Below are 26,337 nucleotides of genomic sequence, written 5' to 3' on the forward strand. Positions count from 1 at the left end.
ACAGACTGAAGAGACAAATTTATAGTCCATGCTTGTAGTGGAGATTTATCTTTTTTCCCCACTGGCTGTTAATAAGAACATATATTGCTTGATTTAATGCTGGCAGCTGTTTGCCAAGCCTAAGGATAAAGCAGACACGTCCAAGGGCTGCGGAAGAGAGATGAAAAGAAATGTGAGTCCTTGATGACATCACAGAACTGCTGTACGAAGGAATCCTGAAACTCACCCTACCTTTGTTTTGTTACTTCAGTGAAAAAGCATCCTGATATGGGACCCTTTACAAAACAGTTTGAATCTATTTTTTTTAACAGCCTTCTGTCTCCATGAAAGGTTGTCAACTATCACTTCTTGCTATTCTCTAAAAGGATATGATATTGTAATAATTGGAATTCTGGAATAGGACATTAAATGAGCTCTCCCACCTACTATCTGTGACTTGGGGGAAAAATCATTTAAATTCTCCAAGTTTTAGGATTTTTCTTTTTTTTTTGAGATGGAGGTTGGCTCCTGCTGCCCAGGCAGGAGTGCAATGGCATGATCTTGGCTCATCGCAACCTCCACCTCCTGGGTTCAAGCAATTCTCCTGCCTCAGCCTCCAGAGTAGCTGGGATTACCAGCATGTGTCACAACACCCAGCTAATTTTGTATTTTTAGTAGAGATGGGATTTCTCCATGTTGGTCAGGCTGGTCTCAAACTCCTGACCTCAGGTGATCCACCTGCCTCAGCATCCCAAAGTGCTGGGATTACCAGTGTGAGCCACTGCTCCTGGTCAGGATTTTTCTTTTTTAAATTAGCATCATCTGGGAGAAATATTGTATTATTATTACTTTACTGTCATTGAATTAACATCTATTAAGTAACTACTGTAAGGCTTTAATACTGCAAAGCACTTTACAATCCTGAGAAGTTGTCAAATTATTGAAGGAAAGGTATGTTTTTAATCTTTATGTTCCCAGTGCTTACCTACACAATAGGAGACTCGATAAGTATTTGAATAATGAGTTAAATAAAATAATAAATGATATGATCCAGTCTATAATCACCATCAGGTTACCACGAATTTCCCAGAACGAGACCCATGTATACAATAAGACTTTAATATTTATGTTGGAGACTAATTTTCAGATACAATTATTTGAAAAGTCCTCCAGTAAGATTATCGTTCTTAACACCAGACAAGCCTTAAGTATACATTATCCAAGGTTATATTCTCAAACAGACAACATAACTGTCCATTTAAATCTCACCTGTTAAACCAGCAGGATATGAACTTGGCACCACTGAGAATGAGGAAGATGCACCTCCAAAAGGTGTTACCCCTGAGGATCCTCCAAATGGTGCCATGGAAAGACTGCTGAAATTAACTGCTGTTCCCTTTGCTGAAGATGACGGACACGGTGACGTTGCAGTGGGTTCTGCTCCATAATGGCTTGCACTTGTATTGACAGGTTCTGAAGTATTTTCAGGTCTATATTTAATGGCTGGACTTTTGTTTTCTTTACTTTTAATGCAGCCCATTATCAAATCTACAGAGGATAAAACAAATTTGAGAGTAAGTTAACACACAGGATACTTCAAAAAGAGGATTAGGCTGGACGCAGTGGCTCACACCTATAATCCCAGCACTTTGGGAGGCTGAGGGGGGCAGATCACCTGAGGTTGGGAGTTCGAGACCAGACTGGCTAACATGGAGAAACCCCGTCTCTACTAAAAATACCAAATTAGCTGGGCATGGTGGCACATGCCTGTAATCCCAGATACTCAGGAGGCTGAGGCAGGTGAATCACTTGAACCTGGGAGATGGACTGCGCCACTCCACTCCTGTCTGGGCAACAAGAGCGACACTGTCTCCAAAAAAAAAAAAAAAAAAAAAAAAAAAAGGATTCAAAAATGATTTAAAAAAAACCATCTGCCATCCTCGCAAAAAGGAGTATTAACAAAAAACAAAAAAAGAGGCAACAGAAAATAAAGTCTCTTCCCCTTATTTATCTTTATTACAATTTGCTCCTGGCTTCCTACTTAGTAGCTGGAGTGATCTCAGGTATGTTGCTTAACCTCTAGGCACTCCAGTTACTTGACGAAGTATCTAGGGGCCAGGCATGGTGGCTCATGCCTATCATTGTAGCACTCTGGGAGGCCGAAGCAGGCCAATCACTTGAGGTCAGGAGTTCAAGACCAACCTGGCCCACATAGTGAAACCCTGTCTCTGCTAAAAATACAAAAGTTAGCTGGGTATTGTGGTGTGCACCTGTAATCCCAGCTACTAGGGAGGCTGAGGCAGAATTGCTTGAACCTGGAAGCCAGGGAGGGAGAGGCTGCAGTGAGCTGAGATCGTGCCAGTGCACTCCAGCCTGGGTGACAGAGTGAAACTCTGTCTCAAAAAAAAAAAAAAAGTATCTGGGTGATGAAAACACAATAGAAAACTAAAGACAGAGAAAACCTACCTCATAAGGTTTCCTATGAGGATTAAGTTTATTACAAATTCTAGACAATCTGGCACACAGTGGGTACTAGCAAATACTGTTGTATTCTGTCTATACCAGCACTATGTCAGTAGAAATATACTCTAAGTCACAAATGTAAGCTGTGTAAGTTTAAATTTTCTAATTTAGTGTAGCCACATTAAAAAAGTACAAAGAAACAAGTAAAATTAACTTTAGTATTTTATTTAACCCAGTATATCTAAAACATTTATTTCAAAATGTAACCAATATAAAAATTCTAATGACTTTTTTTCACACTGAACCTTAAAAATCTAATGTGTATTTTGCACTTGAAGCACATCTCAATTGGACAAGACATAAATTGTCTCTGTCCAAAATATCCTCCCTGCCTCTCTACCTGCTAAAATCCTATCCTTTCATTGATGGTCATCACAAATGTTCTTTTCCACTCAGGTTTTCCTTATAATCAATAACATATCTTTTCTCTTAAACTCACATGTACCGTTGGGGAGATTTTCTTATGAGGCTCACTTTATTCCATTTTATATACAATTTTTTATTTACCAGTCTAATCCCAACCTACCACCAAATTAACAGCAATACACTTCTTCAAAGCAAAAGTGGTGCTTTACTCATCGCTTACCTACTGTATTATCTACCATACAGCAGGGTTACTAACATTACAAAATCTGCATTATTCTATTCACTTTCTGCAGAAGCATTAATAGAGAATTCATTAATTCACTTACTTTCAAAAGTCATTCTTATTTGTATAGTTTTCCCTTTCTATGACATTCAAAAGGAAGTAGGCGAGTGATGACCACCTCATAAATTCTGAAAGACTGAACATTTATAACCTCAGCTGTATAATAATAATTTAAAATGTAGCTACAAATATTAGAATAGAAGCAGTCTCTGAACCTCAGAATTGGGTTTTCAGATCACTCTCTTAAATGGGTATATTCTAAAGATGTGACAGTTAAGTATGAGCATCAAAACAAAACTGGGGCCAGGAGCAGTAGCTCATGCCTGTAATCCCAGCACTTTGGGAGGCCAAGATGGGCTGATAGCCTGAGGTCAGGAGTTTGAGACCAGCCTTGCCAACATGGTGAAATCCCATTTCTACTAAAACTTCAAAAATCAGCTGGGTATGGTGGTGGGTGCCTGTAATTCCAGTTACCCAGGAGGCTGGGGCAGGAAATCTCTTCAACCTGGGAGACGGAGGTTGCAGTGAGCCAAGATCGTGCCACTGCACTCCAGCCTAGATGACAAGAGCAAAACTTCGTCTAAAAAACAAACAAACAAACAAACAAAAACCATAAAAACCATAACCAAATCTGGAAACTTAATATACAGTTAGCCTTTTGTATCTATGAGTTCTGCATCCATGGATTCAACCAAGATTCAAAAGTTTCAGAAGAAAATTTTGTATTAAAAAATATGTACAGGCCGGGCAGGGTGGCTCACTCCTGTAATCTCAGCACTTTGGGAGGCTGAGGTGGGTAAATCACAAGGTCAGGTGTTTGAGACCAGCCTGATCAACATGGTGAAACCCTGTCTCTACTAAAAATACAAAAATTAGCTGGGTGTGGTGGCTTGCGCTTGTAATCCCAGCTACTCAGGAGGCTGAGGCAGAAGAATCACTTGAACCTGGGAGGTGACGGCTGCAGTGAGCTGAGATTGCGCCACTGCACTCCAGCCTGCGTGACAGAATGAAACTCCATCTCGAAAAAAAAAAAAAAAAAAAGTACGTACGTACTTTTTTTCCTTGTCATTATTCCCTAAACAACAGAGTACAATCAACAACTATTTACATTGTTTTAGGTATTCTAAGTAAGCTGGAGACGATTTAAAGTATATAGGGGGATCAAGTGTGGTGGCTCATGCCTGTCAACCCAGCACTTTGCAGGGCCAGGACGGGAAGATCACCTGAGGTCAGTAGTTTGAGACCAGCCTAGGCAACATGGTGGAACCCCACCTCTACCAAAAATACAAAAGTTAGCCACGTGTGGCGGTGCACACCTGGAGTCCCAGCTACTCTGGAGGCTGAGGCAGGAGAATCGCTTGAACCCGGAAGGTGGAGGTTGCAGTAAGCTGAGATTTTGCCACTGCACTCCAGCGTGGGTGAAAGAGTGAGACTCCGCCTTAAAAAACAAACAAACAAACAAAAAAAACATATAGGGGGATGTGTACAAGTTATATGCAAAAACATGCCATTTTATAAAAGGGTCTTGAGCATCTGGGGATTTTGGTATATCCACAGGAGGTCCTAGAATGCTCTACAATTTCCCACGGATCTTGAGGGATGACTAAAATTAAAATACTATGAAGGAATTGTAAGCTAAATATATAAAAGGCAGTTGCTTCTGTAAGTATTAGAAAAAACTAAAGGTAAATAGTTTCATAAGCTAAAGTTGGAAAAATCTTTTAAAGTAAAAAGTAAAAGTAGAAACTTTAAAGGAAAAGACCAACAGATGAGATTATGTAACTTCCTTATCAAGGGCAGGGGTGAGGAAAAAGCTTAAGAGATGCTAAGGGGAAAATCTTTTTTTTTTTTTTTTTTTGAAACAAGAGTCTCGCTCTGTCACCAAGGCTGGAGGGCAATGGCACAATCTTGGCTCACTGCAACCTCCGCCTCCCAGGTTCAAGCGATACTCCTGCCTCAGCCTCCTGAGTAGCTGGAATTACAGGCACATGCCACCACACCCAGCTAATTTTTGTATTTTTAGTAGAGACAGGGTTTCATCATGTTAGTCAGGCTGGTCTCAAACTCTTGACCTTGTGATCTGCCCACCTTGGCCTCCCAAAGTGCTGGGATTACAGGTGTGAGCCACCATGCCTGGCCTGAAAAATATCTTTGCACTTACTCATGCTTTATTGTTCTCTCAATATACAATAAATGTACACATGTGGAATCTGGTTGACATTCTTAATACAGACAACTCTTATTCATGAAAAGAAAAAGCCCAACAGAAAAACACACAACTCTTATTCATGAAAAGAGACGATTCACAAAACAGAAAAGGCCAATTAACATATAAAAATGCATCCAATGGCTGGGTGCGGTGGCTCATGTCTGTATTCCCAGCACTTTGGGAGGTCGAGGCAGGTGAATCACTAGGTCAAGAGTTCAAGACCAGCCTGGCCAACATGGTGAAACCTCGTCTCTACTAAACATACAAAAAAATTAGCTGGGCGTAGTGGCAGGTGCCTGTAATCCTAGCTACTCACGAAGCTGAGGCAGGAGAATCGCTTGAACCTGAGAGATGAAGGTTGCGGTGAGGCAAGATCGTCACTGCACTCCAGACCAGGCAACAGAGTGAGACTCGGTCTCAAAAAAAAAAAAAAAGAAAACAAAAAAAGAAAATGTATCCAACCTTTCCAGTCTTCCAAGAAAGCACATTATAAGAGGGTATCTTTGTGATTTTCAGACTGGAAGATTTTGACTCAATATACTTAAGGTTGAAGGGAAAATTTTAACAACTAATACATATTCACAAAATATATAAAACTGAGAGAGGGAAAGGTCCACTGTTCCCTACCCCACCTTCTGTGGGGGCCAAGCACTGCTCTTTGCCTTAAAAAAGTTCAACTGTAAAAAGTTCAATCAAGGAATCTGCAAAACTACCTACCTACATCCAAAGTCTAAATATTAAGAAAATAGTAACTATTACATAAATTATACTTTAAAAGAATAGCAGTTGTATGAAGAAGAAAAATTATGAGGGAAAGTCAATAATACTGTAATTTAAATTCTGACAGAGGGCCAACTGGGAAATAACATGTCAATTCACAACAGATGCTCCTATAATTACCCACCCACCTCAGCTTAATTCCTCATCCTCACCTTCTTTACCCATAACCATCTTAACTTCAAGTCCTCTTCCCTCAAAAGTCACACCTTTTCTCCTCACCCTATCAAATCTTTCATTACTACGCTTAACCTGTCCTCTAGCCTCATTTTCTTAATCCAGAGTCTTGAGCCTAACACCTCACATCTACCTACTTATCTTTCCAGTAACTCCAGGATAACCCACCATTTTCAGTCCAGTTCAACTAGCACCCCAGTATCAATGCATAGGACTCATCATTGCTGCTCATCTCATTTACAAATATTAGCAATGTCATATATGATTCACATTTTCAAGTAAACTTCAGGTACCATATGAGTTAAACTGATTTTTATCGGTTGTTTTACAAATGTAACATTGTTTAAAACATTTACATGGAAACCTACCTATTGGATATTATACTGATTACCTGGGAGACAAAATTTATCTGTAGGCCAAATCCCCACAACACACAATTTACCCATGTAACAAACCTGCACATATATATACCCTTTGAATCTAAAAGTTGGAAAGAAAAAACAAAAAAAACAAGAAAAATCACCCAAAATAAAAAATAAAACATTTATATGGAAAAGTTTCTTTCAAGTTATATATTGACTTATAGATAAATACATTAGTGATATATATTCACTAATAATGTATATTATGGGATAAAACTATATACTGGGTACAACATACGCTACTCAGGTGATGGGTGCACCAAAATCTCAGAATTCACCACTACATAATTCATCCATGTAACGGAAAACCACTTGTACCTCAAAAGCTATCAAAATAAAACAAAAAACCAAAAACAGTGTATATTAGACTCTGTAAAAGGAGCTGGGAGGACAAGAAATGGTTCCTTTTAATTAAAAGGTCACAAATGTGAGAAACAAATACAATATTGTAAAATGTGAAAAATGCTAGAGTGTGACAAAATATTAGAGTGGAGGTATATACAAAATACCAATACAACAAATGTTATCAGCTCTGCTTTAAGCGCTTATGAAAAAAAGTTTTGCAAAGGAAGTGGCATCAGAGTTTGGTCTTGAAGAGTTGGAGATTTGGGGAAAATAAAATAGCATATTTTGGGAAGAATGAAAAGTATACACAATGGCTCAGATGCTTGAAACAGCATGGTTCATTTTAGGAACAGAAAATTTCTCTGTTGCAAGAATGTCAGGGCTATTTATGAGCTGGGTAGGACAGGCAGCTAGAAGTAGGGGATAATAGAGAAGTAGAGAATAATATAGAAGTAGAGATAATATAGAAGATTATTTGTTGTACAGTAACTATGACAAAAAGCTCAATTATACAGCCCAGAAAGAAGAAAAAATAATGACAACAATTAGATAAGTTATAAAACTATTGCAACTGACCCATGAGAGAAAAGACAAAAGTGGCCAGCCAGGTATAGTAGTTCACACCTGTAATCTCAGTATTTTTGGAGGCCAAGGTGGGAGGATCACTTGAGCCTAGAAGTTTGAGACCAGCCTAGGCAACATGGCAAAACTCAATCTCTACAAAAAATTACAAGAAAAATTACCCAGTTGTGGTGTGTGGTGGCACACACGTGCAGTCCCAGCTACTTGCGAGGCTGAGGTGGGAGGATCACCTGAGCCCAGGGAGGTCAAGGCTGCAGTGAGGTATGATTGTTCCACTGCACTCCATCCTGGATGACAGAGGAGACCCTGTCTCTTAAAAAAAATAAAGAAAAAAGCAGGAACAGTGTGGGGCCAATGATAATGGGAGAATTGAGAAGTGTATAATAATCCAGGTCAGTTAAACATGGAAAAGCAGACATGAAGAAAAAGACATTCATTCTTCAATATTTATCGAACATTTTTAAAGTGCTAACTATACATGTATTACGGGTTCGCTGACTTCAAAGTTCTAGTTTTACTTTTATTATTATTATTATTTTTTGAGACGGAGTCTCACTCTTGTTGCCCAAGCTGGAGTACAATAGGGCGATCTTGGCTCACCACAACCTTTGCCTCCTGGATTCAAGTGATTCTCCTGCTGCAACCTCCCAAGTAGCTGGGATTACAGGTCTGAGTCACCATGCCCAGGTTATTTTGTATTTTTAGTAGAGACAGGGTTTCAACATATTGATCAGGCTGGTCTTGAACTCCTGACCTCAAGTCATCCACCCGCCTTGGCCTCCCAAAGTGCCAGCAAACCACCGTGGCAAGTGTATACCCACCTGCAGGTTCTGCACATGTATCCCAGAACTTAAAGTAACATTTAAAAAAGTTAAAACCGCAAAAGGGTATCACTATATATGATTAGTGAAAGACGATAATCTTTTCTATGTTTTGGTATTTATGGAAGTATTCCCAACTCTAATGGCTGCTTTCCAATTTCTCATTCTAATTAGTGTGTAGTGATAGCCCTTGGTGGTATTAGTTTACATTTCCCTAATGACCACATCTAATTTTGAGTATGTTCTCATGTGCTTATTTGCTTCCCATCTCTACTTTGGTGACATGGCTGTTCAAATCAGTTTTTAAAGTGAAGTGCCTGTTCAAATCAAATTTTTAATTGGGCTGTCTTCTTTCTGTTATGTTCTAGAAACAAGAATATCTACTTTAACACTATCATATTCTTTATGTGTTCTGGACTCTAGATTTTTGTCAAATGTTTATACTGTGATATTTTTCCCAGTACATAGGTTGCCTTTACATTTTTATAACAGTATCCTTGAAGATGCTTTTAAATCTTAGGTTCAATTAAAATTTTTTATTTTTATGGTTTATGTTTTGTGTCCTGACAATTCTTCACCAGAAGATTTTTTTTTTTTTTTTTTTTTGAGACGAAATCTTGCTCTGTCACTGGAGTGCAATGGTGCAATCTCAGCGCACTGCAACCTTCACCTTCTGGGTTTAAGCAATTCTCCTGTCTTAGCCTCCTGAGTAGCTGGGATTACAGGCCTGTGCCACCATGCCTGGCTAATTTTTTTGTATCTTTAGTAGAGATGAAATTCCACCATGTTGGCCAGGAGTCTCGAACTCCTGACCCCATGACCTGCCTGCCTCGGCCTCCCACAGCACTGGGATTACAGATGTGAGCCACCACGCCTGGCCCACCAGAAGATTTTCTATGTGTTCATCTATAAGTTTGAACTCTTCTGTAAGTCAGGCTTACTGAGCCATTTTAAGCTAATTTTTGAATATGTTTTAATAGTCTTATGTTTAAAAAAATTCTTTTTTGAGATAAGGCTATCATCCAGGCTAGAGTGCTCAGGCATGATTATGGCTCAGTGAAATCTCCTCCTCCCAGGCTCAAGTCATCCTCTTATCTCAGCCTTCTGAGTATCTGGGACTACAGGTGAGCACCACCACAGCTAGCTAATTTTGTATTTTTTTTTTGTAAAGACAGAGTTTAGCCATGTTGCCAAGGCTAGTCTGTAGGTCATGAGGTCAAGCGATTCACCTGCCTTGGCCTCCCGAAGTGATGAGATTACAGGCATGGGCCACTACACAGAGCCCTATGTTCAATTTTTTTAAAAAACTCAGTATCTAGTTCTACTAGCACAATGGGTTGAAAAACCTATCCATTTCCCACTGAATTACCTTGTTATCTTTGCCAAAAAGCAATTAACCATGTATGTGTAGCTCTGTTTTCATTCTCTATTTTTCCCATTGTCCTACATGTCCATGCTCATGTCAATCACCACTGTCATCATTACTGTAGCTTTACAGCATCTTGATATTATTATAATACAAAGTCTCCAGTTTTTTCATCTTTTTTTTTTTTTTTTGGAGACAGAGTCTTGCTCTGTGCCTAGGCAGGAGTGCAGTGGCATGATCTTGGCTCACTGCACCCTCCATCTCTTGAGTTCAACCAATTCTCCTGCCCCAGATTCCAAGTAGCTGGGATTACAGGCATGCCCTGTCATACCTGGCTAGTTTTTGTACTTTTAGTAGAGATGGGATTTCACCATGTTGGCCAGGCTGGTCTCAAACTCCTGACCTCAAGTGATCTGCCTGGCTTAGTCTTCCAAAGTGCTGGGATTATAGGCATGAGCCACTGTGCCCAGCCTTCATCTTTTTCAAAATTGCTTTAAATACAAATTTAAAGGGTCAGCAAATTTATTCTGTAAAATATTTTAAGCTTTGTGGACCATATGGTGTCTGTAACAACTACTCCACTCTGCTGTTTTATTGCAAAAGCAGGCTCAGACGATATGCAAACATATTAAGTGTAGCAATGTTAAAAAACAATTTCCAAAAGCAGGCAGTGGGCCAGATTTGGCTTGCAAAGATCTGCCAAACCATGCATGATGATCTTTGCATTTCTATACAAAGTTTAGAATTTTTACAAATTTTAATCATATACATTTTAGAATCTCTACAAAAATGCATGCTGGGACTTTGACTAGGCTCATTCATTCATTCATTCATTCATTTTTTGAGACGGATTATCACTCTGTCGCTCAGGCTGGAGTGCAATGGCATGATCTGGGCTCACTGCAACCTCTGCCTCCTAGGTTCAAGTGATCCTCCTGCCTCAGTCTCCTGAGTAGCTGAGACTACAGGTGCGCACCACCACAACAGGCTAATTTTTGCATTTTTAGTACAGACCAGGTTTCACTATGTTGGTCAGGCTGGTCTTGAACTCCTGACCTCGTGATCTGCCCGCCTCGGCCTCCCAAAGTGTTGGAATTACAGGCGTGAGCTACCAGTGTGCCCGGCTTGAATGGAATTATTGCTAATCTACAGATCAATTTGGGGAGAAATTATATTTTAATACTGACTTGACTTCTTGATCCATCAATGTGGTATTTCATTTAATTAGGACTTTAAAGATTTTTCTCAGCAGTGTTTTGTAGTTTTCAGTGTACAGGTCTTGTCCATTTTTTATACAGTTTATCTCTAGACATTATGGTTTATGCCATTATAAACATTATTACTTTATTTCTATTTCTAACTCTTCATCACTAACATATACCATCACGTGCCGCATAACAACATTTTGATCAAAGAGAGACCATATATATGATGGTGGTCCCGTAAAATTCTAATACTGCATTATTATTGTACCTTTTCTTTGCTTAGATATGTTATTTATTTATTTATTTTTGAGACAGGGTCTTGCTCTGTCACCCAGGCTGGAGTGCAGTGGTGTGATCTTGGCTCACTGCAACCTCTGCTTCCCAGTTTCAAGTGATCCTCGTGCCTCAGCCTCCCAAGTAGCTGGGATTACAGGTATGTGCCACCACACCCACTAATTTTTGTATTTTTAGTAGAAATGGGGTTTCACCATGTTGGCCAGGCTGGTCTAGAACTCCTGACCTCCAGTGATCCACCCACCTTGGCCTCCCAAAGTGCTGGGATTACAGGCGTGAGCCACCGTGCCTGGCCCTAGATATGTTCAGATGCACAAATACTTACCCCATTGTGTTACAACTGCCAACAGCATTTAGGATAGTGATAATATTTGTAGCCTAGGAGCCATAGGTGCATAACAGGCTCTACTAACTAGGTTTATGTAAGTACACTGTATAATGTTCACACAATGATAAAATTGCCTAATGATACAACGTCAGAACATATTCCTGTCTTTAAAGTGATGCGCAATCGTATATATACTTGGTATCTATATACCCTGTTCCTGTGACTCTACTAAAATCACTTATTTGTAGCACTTTTATAGGTTCTATACTATCTTCTACATTCAAGATCATGTATACAAATAAACACTGGCTTACTCTTTACTTTCCTACATAGGTCTTTTTCTCCGCTGCCCTTATCCACTGACTAGTACCTCCAATGCAATGTTGAACAGATGTGATGAGAGAGAATAGCTTTGCCTTGGTTCTCAATCTTAAGGGGAAAGTATTTAGTCTATCACTATTAAGTATGATATTAGCTGTAGGATTTTTGTATTATAGTGGAAGGTCATAAAGTCAAGTAAAGTTCCCTTCTTTGTTTGCTGCCAGTTTTCATCATAAATGAGTGCTGAATTTTGTCAAAAGCTTCTCTACATGTACCTAGATTATCATATAGGTTTTTTTCCCTTTATTCCACTGATGTAGTGAATTATACTAACTGATTATTCAATGTTAAGTAAACCTTGGGACCTTTGCATTCTTGAGATAAAATCCAATTGGTCATGGTATATTACTCTTTTATATATTCCTGAAAGCTAATATTTTGCTAAATATTTTTGTCTATGGTCAAGAAGCACATTGTTATTTAGGTGTATTTTCCTGTCATTTCTGTGTTTGCTTTTGGTATCAGGATGTTGGTCTCACAAAATGAATTGGGAAGCATTCTCTTCCTGTTCTATTTTTTTTTTTTTAAGAGTTTAAGATTGGTATTATTTCATCCTTAAATGTTTTAAAGAATTCATTAGTGAAGCTATCTGGGCCTGGAGTTTTCAATAACGAATTTAGTATCTTGAACATATAGGGGCTATTAATATTCCTATTTTTTTCTTGTGTTACTTAGGACCATGGCTCTTTGGGGGTTCCCACTAAATGTTCTGAGTTATCAACAAGGTCTTTCCCCTCTACCTAGTAAAAACTCAAATGCTTCTCAGCTCCCCTGTGACCTCTGATGTCTGTCAGTTCCAATCAATCTGGTTGCTCTTTGTCTGCCTTTACAGTTTCACTCCATGCATGTTCATTCTAGAATAAAGTCAGAGACTTCTATGGATAGCATTATTATTTGACAGTGTCCTTCTGCTGGAACTTTCTCCTGAAACTTCTTGCTGCCTCAGCTTCCATAAATTCTGATCTCTGTCTCTTCATCTTGTTCTTTGCTGAAGATTCCCTGTCTCAGACATTTGTACAAACCATACTGGGTTAATAAATCACCTCATTCATTTAAAAAAAAAAAAAAAGGAAATCATGGCTGGGTGTACTGGCTCATGCTTGTAATACCAACACTTTGGGAAGCCAAGGAAGGAGGATTCTGTGAGCCCTAGAGTTTGAGATGAGCCTGAGCAACATAATGAGACATCATCTCTACAAAAAGTAAAAAAAATTAGCTGAGCATGGTGGCATTCACCTGTAGTCCCAGACACCTGGGAGGCTGAGGTGGGAGGACTGCTTGAGCCTGAGAGATGGAGGCTACCGTGAGCTGTAACTGTGCCACTGCACTCCAGGCTGGGTAACAGAGTGAGACAAACATGGCCTTTCCTATTTCTTACATGGCTATCTTGTCACCCCCACTAAAAGAAGGTAAATCACTGTATTTAAAAACCGGAACCATGATACTTGTCTTTGGATTCAAAATCCTGCAGGAAATAAAAGGTCGGTAAGACAGTGAGGAAAGACAGACACTAAGAAATGCTACCAGGTATTTAAGATGGTCCAAGCATCTCCTCTGTTTTAAAACCTCTAGACTTTCACAATCCTGTCCCTTGTATAACTTTCCTGTTTCTTTTCCATATATCTCACTTCTTTTAGCAAATTTTGTTACAACTTTCCTATGTTTGAAACATTCACTTAAAATACAATCTGATCCAATGCTAACAATAATAAAATAAAAATAGGGAAAGTAGTACACTAAATTTTAAAAATTACTTATTTTAAATTTAAATTTCTGCCTGCCTACTGCTTCCACTATATTAAAACTGCCCAGTGGCCTCCCCAAATAATTCTGCATTGCTATTTGGCCAATGGCAAATTTTCAGTCCTCTCATCTTGCTTGTCAACCACATTTGACAAAGAAGATCACTCTCTCTTCTTTAAAACACTTTTCCCACCTGCTTTCTAAGACATCATCCTCTTGGTTTCCCCCATCTTACTGCTCCTTCTCAGTCTCCTTTGCTGCTTGTTCCTCATCTCCCTGACACCTATACAATGGAATGCTGCAGAAAGAACTTCTCTACTTACATTCATTCCTTTGGTGGTATCACCCAGTCTTACATCTTTAAATACCACCTGCACATTGATGATTACCAAATTTATATCTTTATGGACTTCTGGACTTCTCACTTTATCTATGCAGTATCTTCACTTGGATATCTAAAAAGATTTAAAATTTAACATTTCCAAGACTCCTAATCTTCCTCCCCAAACCAACTCCTCTTGCAATCTTCCCCATCTACATAAATGTTAATGCCATTCTTGTAGTTGTTCAGACCAAAAACTCTAAAGTCATCCTTATTATCTATTTCACACCCTTAAATTCCTCAGTAACTCCCCTGACCCTATTTTTAAAATATATTCAGTGTCCGAAAACTTCTCTCTACCTCCCACTGCTACCCTAGTCTAAGTCACATCATCTTTCACTAATTCAGCAACATTGAATTATTCTAAAAGCCTAACTGGTCTCCCAGTTCCTGTCATTACACCTTTTACAGGCTCGTCTCAAAGCGCTTACCCTTTTAAATTGTTTAACATCACTCCTCTGCCAAATTCCATCCAAAGACTTCCAGCTGCACTTTGAGTAAAAGCCAAAATTTCTACCATGGCCTTCAACATCCAATAACCTACTATGTAGCCTTCAACTCCTACTACTGTGCCCCAACTTGCCTCACTTCTGCCACACTGGTCTTCTTGCTATTCTTCAGACAGACCAAGCATACTACCATCTCAGGCGATCGCACTTTGTTCTCTCTGCCTGAAAGCTACCTGCATGATTCATTCTCTCACCCTTTTTAGGTCCTTGGCTGTTTTCACCTTCTCAATGAGACCTTCTCTGACCTATATAAATTAGCACAAAAAATCTCCCCAGAGCACTGCCTATTTTCATTTAACTTGCTTTATTTTTCTCCATAGCATTTATTACTGTGTAAAGCATAGTGGCTGAGAGCAAACTGTTTTGTTATTTGTTTACTGTATGTATAGCAGAGCGGTTAAGAGCACAGATGTCAGAGACAGAATGCCTGGGTGAAAAATCTGAGTCTATCACTTACTAGCTGGGTGAGCTTCAGCAAGTCACTCAACCTTTCTGTGTCCCAGTTTCCTCATCTGTAAAATGGGGATAATAAAAGTAAACCTCACAGAGTTGTGAAGACTAAGTGTGTGTGTGTGTGTGTGTGTGTGTGTGTGTGTGTGTGTGTGTAAAAAACACACCTAACACAGTGCCTGGTATATGAAGCACAAATGTTTGCTACAACAGTGATAATTTTTATGATAACAGTGCCTCTCCTCCAAAGCATGTAAATATGGGCAAATTTTAAAAAAATTTATTGAAACATAGCACAAAGAAAAATACATAATAAATGTACAGGTAAATGAATTACATAAACTCAACACTAATGTACTCACCAACCAGACCAAGACACACTGTCAGCACCCAAGAAGTCTATCGCATTCTATTAACCCTTCTAAGTTCCTCTTAACCACTATCTTGACTTCTAACATTATAGTTTAAGTTTTGCCTGCTTGTAAGGCTTCTTATAAATGGAATTGCTTTTTCCCCTGGCTGGCAGCACGGAGGCCGCAAGATGCCTGGAGTTACTGTAAAAGATGTGAAACAGCAGGAGTTCATCAGGGCTCTGGCAGCCTTTCTCAAAAAGTCCGGGAAGCTGAAAGCTTGCTTCCTACAATGAGAACTGGTTCTACACGTGAGCGGCTTCCACAGCACAGCACCAGTACCTCCAGGGTGGCACTGGGGTTGGCTCCATGACCAAGATCTATGGGGGAAGTCAGAGAAATGGTGTCATGCCTAGGCACTTCAGCTGCGGCTCCAAGAGTGTGGCCTGCCAGGTCCTCCAAGCCCTGGAGGGGCTGAGAATGGTGGAAAAGGACCAAGATGGGGGCTGCAAACTGACACTTCAGGGACAAAGAGATCTGGACAGAATCGCCAGACAGGTGGCAGCTGCCAACAAGCAGCATTAGAACAAACCATACTGGGTTAATAAATCACCTCATTCATTTAAAAAAAAAAAAGGAAATCATGGCTGGGTGTACTGGCTCATGCTTGTAATACCAACACTTTGGGAAGCCAAGGAAGGAGGATTCTGTGAGCCCTAGAGTTTGAGATGAACCTGAGCAACATAATGAGACATCATCTCTACAAAAAGTAAAAAAAATTAGCTGAGCATGGTGGCATTCACCTGTAGTCCCAGACACCTGGGAGGCTGAGGTGGGAGGACTGCTTGAGCCTGAGAGATGGAGGCTACCGTGAGCTGTAACTGTGCCACTGCACTCCAGGCTGGGTAACAGAGTGAGACCTTGCCTCAAATAAATAAATAAATAAATAAAAATAAAATGGAATTATATATAATGCTTTCTTTTGTGTCTGGCCTCTTTCATTTCTGGACAGAATCGCCAGACAGGTGGCAGCTGCCAACAAGCAGCATTAGATGCTTGTGAGACTCATCTATATTATCAGGAATAGCTGTACTTTGTTTTCAATGCTGTGTAGCATTCTTTTACATGAATATACCATAGGTAAGGGATATTAATTGTTTCCATTTTTTTGCTATAATAATGACAGCACTGAACATTCCTGAGCCCTCTCTTGGTACACATGTATGCATATTCTACTGGACATACATCTTGCAATAGATGCTGGGTCAAAGTGTTTCCACTGCTGAACAGTTTTCCAGAGTGGATATACCAGTTTATACTCTCACCAGTGAGTATGAGAGTTATCATTGCTTTACATCATCAATAACTTGGTATATTTGATCTTTTGTGTGTTTGTTTTTGAGACGGAGTCTCCCTCCGTCACCCAGGCTGGAATGCAATGATGCATTCTTGGCTCACTGCAACCTCTACTTCCGGGGTTCAAATGATTCTCGTGCCTCAGCCTCCTGTGTAGCTGAGATTATAGGTGTATGCCACCATGCAATCTTTTAAAATGTATCTGTTCTGGTGGGTGTGGAGTCTCTCATTGTGATTTTAATTTTACGTTCATAATTACTAATGAAGTGGCACCTTTACATGTGTTTACGGGCCATTCTGTTTTGTGAAAGGTCTGTGTTCAAGACACTTATCCATTTTTCTATAGGGTTGTCTTGTCTGTCCTTTTCTTATTGACTTGTAAGGCATTCTTTAATTTTCTGCATATTGGAGTAGGATTTAGTGCATTTACTCCTGTATCCCCAGAACCTAGAAGACAGCCTGAAACATAAAAAGCATTAATAGGGGTCGGGTGCAGTGGCTCACCCTATAATCCCAGCACTTTGGGAAGCTGAGGCAGGTGGATCACCTGAGGTCAGGAGTTCAAAACCAGCCTGCCAACATAATCAAACTTCATCTCTACTAAAAATACAAAAAATTAGCTGGGCGTGGTAGTGGGCGCCTATAATCCCAGCGACTCAGGAGGCTGAAGCAGGAAAATTGCTTGAATCTAGGAGGCAGAGGTTGCAATGAGTGGAGATTGTGCCACTGCACTCCAGCCTGGGCAACAAGAGTGAAACTCCATCTCAAACAAACAAACAAACAAACAAACAGCAATAATAAATTATTTTTATAAGAGGCTGGGCATGGTGGCTCACGTCTGTAATCCTAGCACTTTGGGAGGCTGAGGCGGGCCTACTGCCTGAGGTGAGGAGTTCAAGACAAGCCTGGCCAACTCAGTGAAACCCCGTCTCTACTAAAAATACAAAAAAAACTTAGCCAAGTGTGGTGGCATACACCTGTAATCCCAGCTATTTGGGAGGCTGAGGCAGGGGAATTGCTTGACCCCAGGAGGTGGAGGTTGCAGTGAACCAAGATCACGCCACTGCATTCCAGCCTAGGTGACAGAGCAAGACTCCATCTCAAAAAAAAAATTTTTTTTTACATGAATGAATGCTTGGCTGTTTGTTTTCAGATCCAATCACACCTGTTTCTACAATTCTAATTCATAATCTGACAACATACGGCAATTCCTAACCTCCAATCCAACCCAAGAAGGTCCTAAAATATTGACTGCCTAATAATCTTTATAAAGTAGAACTCTGTCTGTAACAATCTCCTGGATACTTCTGTCAGTGGCTTCCTACTACCTATGGAATAAAACCTCAACCCTTAGCCAGGCATTCCAGGTTAACTTCCCTAACTTACTTTTCTAATACACTTTCCCTATCATCTACTAATCTTCCAAAACACCTATTTGTGGTTAAAAAAAACAAAAAGGCCAATTAGACATTAACCACAAAAATCAGGGGGCAAAAAAAATTTTTTTTGTTCTTTTGTTCTAGAAATTATCTTTGAAGCAGAGGCAGCAGGATGTTCAAAAGCTCATAAACAAGAGGGAACGGAACAAAGTAGGGTTTTAAGTCTTAACTAGTTTGGTGCTGGTGAAGTACAATATAGAAGAAAAAGAAGGGGAGGAGGCCAAAACAGCAACAGGAAACAGAGCCTATGACTCAAGGATCTTATATTTCCTTCTACTTAGCACTAATTGCTTTACACAGGCATATAAGGACATTCATTTAATTTTTGTTGAAAAAATAAATCACTGAATTATAACTTGATTCTGATTAATTCTATCCAACAACCTGCCTGACATTTATATTCCTCCCTCCTCCAAAAAGCCAAGCCTAACAAAAATTCTAGAAATATTTCTTGTAGGTTTTACAACTATTTCATAACTTACCAACTCCATAAGTTGTATAAAAAAATTTCAACTTACTATTAGGTGGTCATCTATCAGAATTACCTATATCAGGCCAGATGCACTGGCCTGTAATCCAGCACTTTGGGAAGCCGAGGTGGGATGATCACTTGAGGTCAGGAGTTCAAGACCAGCCTGCCAACATGGTAAAACCCTGTCTTTACTAAAACTACAAAAATTACCCAGGCAGGGTGGTGTATGCCTATAATCCCAGCTACTCAGGAGGCTGAGGCAGGAGCATCACTTGAACCCAGGAGGCGGAGGCTGCAATGAGCTGAGATCGCACCACTATACTCCAGCCTGGGCAACAGAGCAAGACTCTGGCTCAAAAAATAAAAATAAAAAAATAATTTAAAAAGGAATTACCTATATCAGAACCTACTTTAGAGCAGTATATTTGGTAAAGCTATAACAATTTGAAATAAGTTTATAATGTATCTGGTTCAATCATTAACAGCTAACACATTATGTTGTACACACACATTATGTTGTTCAATGTGTTACATTGAAGTATTTTGCTTTTAATAAAATTTTACACTTTGACAGTGCTTTAGGTCTCCAAAGCTCTTTGTTATTATTATTCGATCCAAAAATAATCCCAATATATTACCAGGATAAGTAGGTATAATTTCTACATTTTACATTTGAACAAACTGAAATGGAGGGAGGTTATTACATGGTTTGCTCAAGGAGATGAGAGTAAAAGTAGGAAAAACTAGGGAACCAGGTTTTCTGACTTCTAGACTGAATTCTTTCTACTACCCAAACAATTGTTAGGAAAGCCCTGTATATAACATTCTTTGTTCATTGGTAAGTTATTAAATATTAGCCCTTTTGAAATGTAACAAACATGATATTATTTACAGCCAGCTGCACTGCTCAACCTATGGCACACATCTGAACTTCTTAAAAAATTTAATGTACATTATTTCTATAAACAAATTCTAATAAGCTAACCAATTGTGACATTGCCTGGTCTGTCTCGTTGGGGGGAAAAGCCCTAGTTGGGCATTTTACCAAAATAGCTCCAATTTACATACCAGTTTAAGAAATCATAGAAAAATAAATGTACAGACTAACTTCATAAAACATGAACAACTTCCATAGGTCACAGTGTTCTACAGGCCACAAACATAGTCAACGATTTTTCTCTAACTTTCATTTTTAAATCTCCTCCCTTTGGCATAAAGCACAAAGGATAGGCAGGAACTTAAGAGAGAAAACATAGGCAGAGAGAAGGAAGCAGCAGACTACTAAAGGGCGTGCACTTTGTCTTGTAAAAGCAAACAAAGAACCTAATTTTCCAAGAGTCAAAGGGGAAAAGAAATGTTAGCAATGGAAAACTTATCTTGTAGGGCTCGGTAATGGTAGCAATTTTTTGCCATCTTCCCTTTTCTTTTTTTTGCCCTTTAAATATACAAACAATTGATCATAAAGAAAAGTAAGCCAACTCCTTCTCAATTCCTGGAAACTTGTGGTTTCTTTAATAAAGTCTGACATAGGATCAGTCATGAGAAGAGCCTGATGTAAAGAATAAGTAAAGAATTGTGGGGGAGGATCCAAGATGGCCGAATAGGAACAGCTCTGGATTGCAGTTCCCAGTGAAAACACATAGGGTGAGTAATCACCACATTTCCAAATGAATTTTTACTGCCCACAGACCAGTGGATTCCCGGGTGGAAAAGCACCATGAGTCTCCAGCACGGCTGTTTCAGCCGGCACAGTGGGTCTCCACACACACACACACAAATCACACAAATCTGGGCGCTGTTTCAACTGGTAACTGGAATGCCTGGGAGACAGAGTCGCCCGTTTAACTGAAAAAAGGGGGCTGAAACAGGGAATCAGGTGATTTGGCTTGGCTGGTCCCACCCCCACAAAGACCATTAATCCAAAATGCTCTGGATTGAGAGTTTCACAGCAAGCACAGCTGAACCCAGGACAGTCCACCTCGGTGGGGGAAAGGGTGTCCACCATTACTGAGGCAGTCCACCACTACCGAGGCAGAGGCAGTCCACCATTACCTAGGCAGTCTGCTGATACTGAGGCAGACAGCCATTACCAAGGCAGTTCTAACTATACTCCTATGAACAAAACTGCAAGGAAGTTCACACAGCAGCTGGGCAGAGCCCACAGCAGCTCAGCAATGCCTCTGCTGGCAGACTGTGTCTAGGCTATCTCCTCCCTGGGCAGGGCATCTTGGGAAAAAGGCAGCAGAATGACAGGAATTTATAAATACAACCCCATCTTCCTGGGACAGAGCACCTGGGAAAAAAAGGTGGTTATGACTTCTGCAGCAGCAGAGTTAAACATACCTACCCAGCAGCTCTGAACAGAACAAGAGCTCACAGCTCAGCACTTGAGCTCCTATAAAAGACAGACTGTCTCCTCAAGCAGCTCCCAGACCTCTGTATAACCAAAGAGACACCTCATAAAGGAGAGCTCAGGATGACATCTGGTGGGACAAAGATAACAGAAGAAGAAACTGGCAGCAACCGTTACCGTTCTGCAGCCGCTGCAGGTGATCCCCAGGCAAGCAGGGTCTGGAGTGGACCTCCAGCAGTCCTACAGCAAGGGGGCCTGACTGTTAGAAGGAAAACTAAAAAACAGAAAGAAATAATTTCATTAGCAACAAAAAGGATGTCCACTCAGAGACCCCATCTGAAAGTCACCAACCACAAAGACCACAGGTAGACAAATCCAAAGATGGGAAGAAATCAGGGCAAAAATGATGAAAACACCCAAAACCAGAGCGCCTTTCCTCCTCCATGGGATCACAACTCCTCACCAGCAAGGGAACACAGCTGGATGGAGAATGAGTCTGATGAATTGACAGGAACAGGCTTCAGAAGGTGGGGAATAACAAACTTCTCTGAGCTAAAAGAACATGTTCTAACCCAATGCAAAGAAACTAAGAACCTTAAAAAAAGGTTTGATGAAATGCTAATGAAAATAAACAGCTTAGAGAGGAATATAAATGAATTGGTGGAGCTGAAAAACATAACACGAGAACTTCGTGAAGCATAGACAAGTTTTCATAGCCGAATCGACCAAGCAGAAGAAAGGATATCAGAGACTGAAGATCAACTCAGTGAAATAAAATGAGAGGCAAAATTAGAGAAAAGAGAGTAAAAAGAAATGAACAAAAAAAATAGGATTATGTGAAAAGACTTAATCTACATTTAATAGGTGTACCTGAATTGTGATGGAGAGAATGAATCCAAGCTGGAAAACACTCTTCAGGGTATTAACCAGGAGAACTTACCCAACCTAGCAAGGCAGGCCAACATTCAAGTCCAGGAAATACAGAGACCACCACAAAAATATTCCTCAAGAAGAACAACCCCAAGGCACATAATTATCAGATTCACCAGGGTTGAAATGAAGGAAAAAATGCTAAAGGCAACCAGACAGAAAGGTTGGGTTATCCACCAAGGGAAGCCCATTAGAGTGTGAGTCTTCACAGCGGATGTCTCGGCAGAAACCCTATAAGCCAGCAGAGAGTGGGGGCCAATATTCAACATCCTTAAAGAAAAGAACTTTCAACCTAAAATTTCATATCCAGCCAAACTAAGCTTCATAAGCAAAGGAGAAATAAAATCCTTAATGAACAAGCAATTGCTCAGAGATTTCATCACCACCAAGTCGGCTTTACAAGAGCTCCTGAAAGAAGCACTAAACATAGAAAGGAATGACCAGTAGCAGCCACTCCAAAAATGTATCAAATGGTAAAGAGCATCGATACAACGAAGAAACTGCATCAACTAATGGACAAAACAACCAGCTAGCATCAAAACGGCAGGATCAAATTCACACATAACAATATTAACCTTAAATGCAAATGGACTAAATGCCCCAATCAAAAGACACAGACTGGCAAATTGGATAAAAAGTCAAAACTCATCGGTGTGCTGTATCCAGGAAACCCATCTCATATGCAAGGATACACACAGGCTCAAAATAAAGGGATGGAGGAAGATCTACCAAGCAAATGGAGAGCAAAAAAAAGCAGGAGTTGCAATCCTAGTCTCTGATAAAACAGACTTTAAACCAACAAAGATCAAAAGAGACAAAGAAGGGCATTACATAATGGTAAAAGGATCAATGCAACAAGAAGAGCTAACAATCCTAAATATATACGCACCCAATACAGGAGCACCCAGATACATAAATAAAGCAAGTTCTTTTATGTTTTTTGAGGCAGAGTTTCACTCTTGTTACCCAGGCTGGAGTGCAATGGCGCGATCTCGGCTCACCGCAACCTCCGCCTCCTGGGTTCAAGCATTTCTCCTGCCTCAGCCTCCTGAGTAGCTGGGATTACAGGCACGCGCCACCATGCCCAACTAATTTTTAGTATTTTTAGTAGAGACGGAATTTCACCATGTTGACCAGGATGGTCTCGATCTCTTGACCTCATGATCCACCCGCCTCGGCCTCCCAAAGTGCTGGGATTACAGGCTTGAGCCACCGCGCCTGGCCAAAGCAAGTTCTTAATGACCTACAAAGAGACTTAGACTCCCACACAATAATAGTGAGAGACTTTAACACTCCACTGTCAATATTAGACAGATCAACGAGACAGAAAATTAACAAGGATATACAGGAACTGAACTCAGACCTAGACCAAGCAAACCTAACAGACATTTACAGAACTCTCCACCTCAAATTCATAGAATATACATTCTTCTCAGTACCACATCACACCCACTCTAAAATTGACCACATAATTGGAAGTAAATCACTCCTCACCAAATACAAAAGAACGGAAATCTTAACAGTCTCTCAGACCATAGTGCCATCAAATTAGAACTTAGAATTCAGAAACGAACTCAGAACCGCACAACTTCTTGGAAGCTGAACAATTGGCTCTTGAATGTTTTTATAGGAAAATTTATAGCAATAAATGCCCACATGAGAAGCAAGGAAAGATCTAAAATCAACACCCTATCATCAAAACTGAAAGAGCTAGAGGAGCAAAATCAAAAAAACTCGAAAGCTAGCAGAAGACAAGAAATAACTAAGATCAGGGCAGAACTGAAAGAGACAGAGACACAAAAAACCCTTCAAAAAAATCAATAAATTGAGGAGCTGGTTTTTTGAAAAGATCAATAAAATAGACCACTAGCCAGATTAATAAAAAAGAAAAGAGAAAATAATAAATAGATGCAATAAAAAATGATAAAGGGGATATCACCACGGATTCCATAGAAATACAAACCACCAACAGAGATTACCACAAACAACTCTATGCACATAAGAAATGGATAAATTCCTGGACACTTACACCCTCCCAAGCCTAAACCAGCAAGAATTCGAAACCCTGAATAGACCAATAACAAGGGCTGAAGTTGAGACAGCAATTAATAGCTTACCAACCAAAAAAAGCCCAGGACCAATGGGTTCACAGCCAAATTCTACCAGACATACAAAGAGGAGTTGATACCAATCCTTCTGAAACTATTCCAAACAATCCAAAAAAAGGGAATCCTTCCCAAATCATTTTATGAGACCAACATTATCCTGATACCAAAACCTGGAAGAGACTCAACAAGAAAAGAAAACTTCAGGCCAATATCCATGATGAACATATATGCAAAAATCTTCAATAAAATACTAGCAAACTGATGGCAACAGCACATCAAAAAGCTTATCCATCACAATTGAGTAGGCTTCATCCAGGGATGCAAGGCTGGTTCAACATATGCGAGTCTATAAATGTAATTCACCACATAAACAGAACCAAAGACAAAAACCACGTTTATCTCAACAGATGCAGAGAAGGCCTTTGACAAAATTCAACAGCCCTTTATGCTAAAAACTCTCAATAAACTAGGTATTGACGGAATGTATCTCAAAATAATAAAAGCTATTTACGACAAACGCACAGCCAATATCATACTGAATGAGCAAACACTGGAAGCATTCCCTTTGAAATCTGGCACTAGACAAGGATGCTCTCTCTCACCACTCCTATTCAATATAGTACTGGAAGTTCTAGCCAGAGCAATCGGGCAAGAAAAAGAAACAAAGGGTATTCAATTAGCAAAGGAGGTAGCCAAATTGTCTCTATTTGATTGTATATTTAGAAGACCCTATGTCTCAGCCCAAAATCTCCTGAAACTGTTAAGCAACTTCAGCAAAGTATCAGGATAAAAAATCAATGTGCATAAAGCACAAGCATTCCTATATACCAGTAACAGACTTAAAGAGAGCCAACTCAAGAATGAACTGCCATTCACAATTGCTACAAAGAGAATAAAATACCTAGGAATACAACTAACAAAGGACATAAAGGACCTCTTTAAAGAGAACTACAAACCACTGCTCAACGAAATAAGAGAGGACACAAACAGATGGAGAAACATTCCATGCTCATGGTTAGAAAGAATCAGTATCATGAAAATGGCCATACTGCCCAAAGTAATTTATAGATTCAATGCTATCCCCATCAACTACCAATGACCTTCTTCACAGAACTGGAAGAAACCACCTTAAAATTCCTATGGAACCAAAAGAGAGCCCACATAGCCAAGTCAATTCTAAGCAAAAAGAACAAAGCTGGAGGCAGCACACTACCTGACTTCAAACTATACTACAAGGCTATAGTAATCAACACAGCATGGTACTGGTACCAAAACAGAGATATAGACCAATGGAACAGAACAGAGGCCTGGGAGGCAACGCCACACATCTATAACCATCTGGTCTTTGACAAACCTCACAAAAACAAGCAATGGGGAAAGGATTCCCTGTTTAACAAATGGTGCTGGGAAAATTGGCTAGCCATGTGCAGAAAGCGGAAACTGGACCCCTTCCTGATACCTTACACTAAAATTAACTCCAGATGGATTAAAGACTTAAACTAAGACCTAACACCATAAAAACCTTAGAAGCTAGGCAAAACCATTCAGGACATAGGCATAGGCAAGGACTTCATGACCAAAATGCCAAAAGCATTGGCAACAAAAGCCAAAATAGACAAATCGGATCTAATTAAACTCCAGAGCTTCTGCACAGCAAAAGAAACAATCATCAGAGTGAACTGGCAACCAACAGAATGGGAATAAAGTTTTGCAATCTACCCATCTGACAAAGGACTTATATCCAAAATCTATAAATAACTAAAACGGATTTACAAGGAAAAAACAAACAAACCCGCTGGGCGCGGTGGCTCAAGCCTGTAATCCCAGCACTTTGGGAGGTTGAGGTGGGTGGATCACGAGGTCAAGAGATCGAGACCATCCTGGTCAACATGGTGAAACCTCGTCTCTACTAAAAATACAAAACATTAGCTGGGCATGGTGGCGTATGCCTGTAATCCCAGCTACTCAGGAGGCTGAGGCAGGAGAATTGCCTGAACCCAGGAGTTGGAGGTTGCGGTGAGCCGAGATCGCGCCATTGCACACCAGCCTGGGTAACAAGAGTGAAACTCCATCTCAAAAACAAACAAACAAACAAACAAACAAACCCATTCAAAAGTGGGCAAAAGATATGAACAGGCACGTTTCAAAAGAAGTCATATATGAAGCCAACAAACATATGCAAAAATG

At 40.0% G+C, this 26,337-nt stretch overlaps 1 protein-coding gene and 1 pseudogene across 2 annotated transcripts in view; one reads left to right on the forward strand and one right to left on the reverse strand.

Moving 5' to 3' along the window:
* The window catches only part of YES1 (YES proto-oncogene 1, Src family tyrosine kinase), a 90,384-nt gene that overhangs the window by 32,206 nt on the left and 31,841 nt on the right, over nt 1-26,337 (reverse strand). For both annotated transcript variants that reach the window (XM_039463819.2, XM_074383709.1), the window contains one exon: nt 1,249-1,527. In XM_039463819.2, coding sequence (XP_039319753.1) covers nt 1,249-1,519 — 271 coding nt within the window. In that variant the 5' untranslated portion in view covers nt 1,520-1,527. The remainder of the gene's footprint in view (nt 1-1,248; nt 1,528-26,337) is intronic.
* Nucleotides 15,660-16,077, forward strand: LOC104650845 (small ribosomal subunit protein eS19 pseudogene; annotated as a pseudogene).

The sequence above is a fragment of the Saimiri boliviensis genome, chromosome 13 (assembly GCF_048565385.1).
Source record: "Saimiri boliviensis isolate mSaiBol1 chromosome 13, mSaiBol1.pri, whole genome shotgun sequence".
NCBI lineage: Eukaryota > Metazoa > Chordata > Mammalia > Primates > Cebidae > Saimiri > Saimiri boliviensis.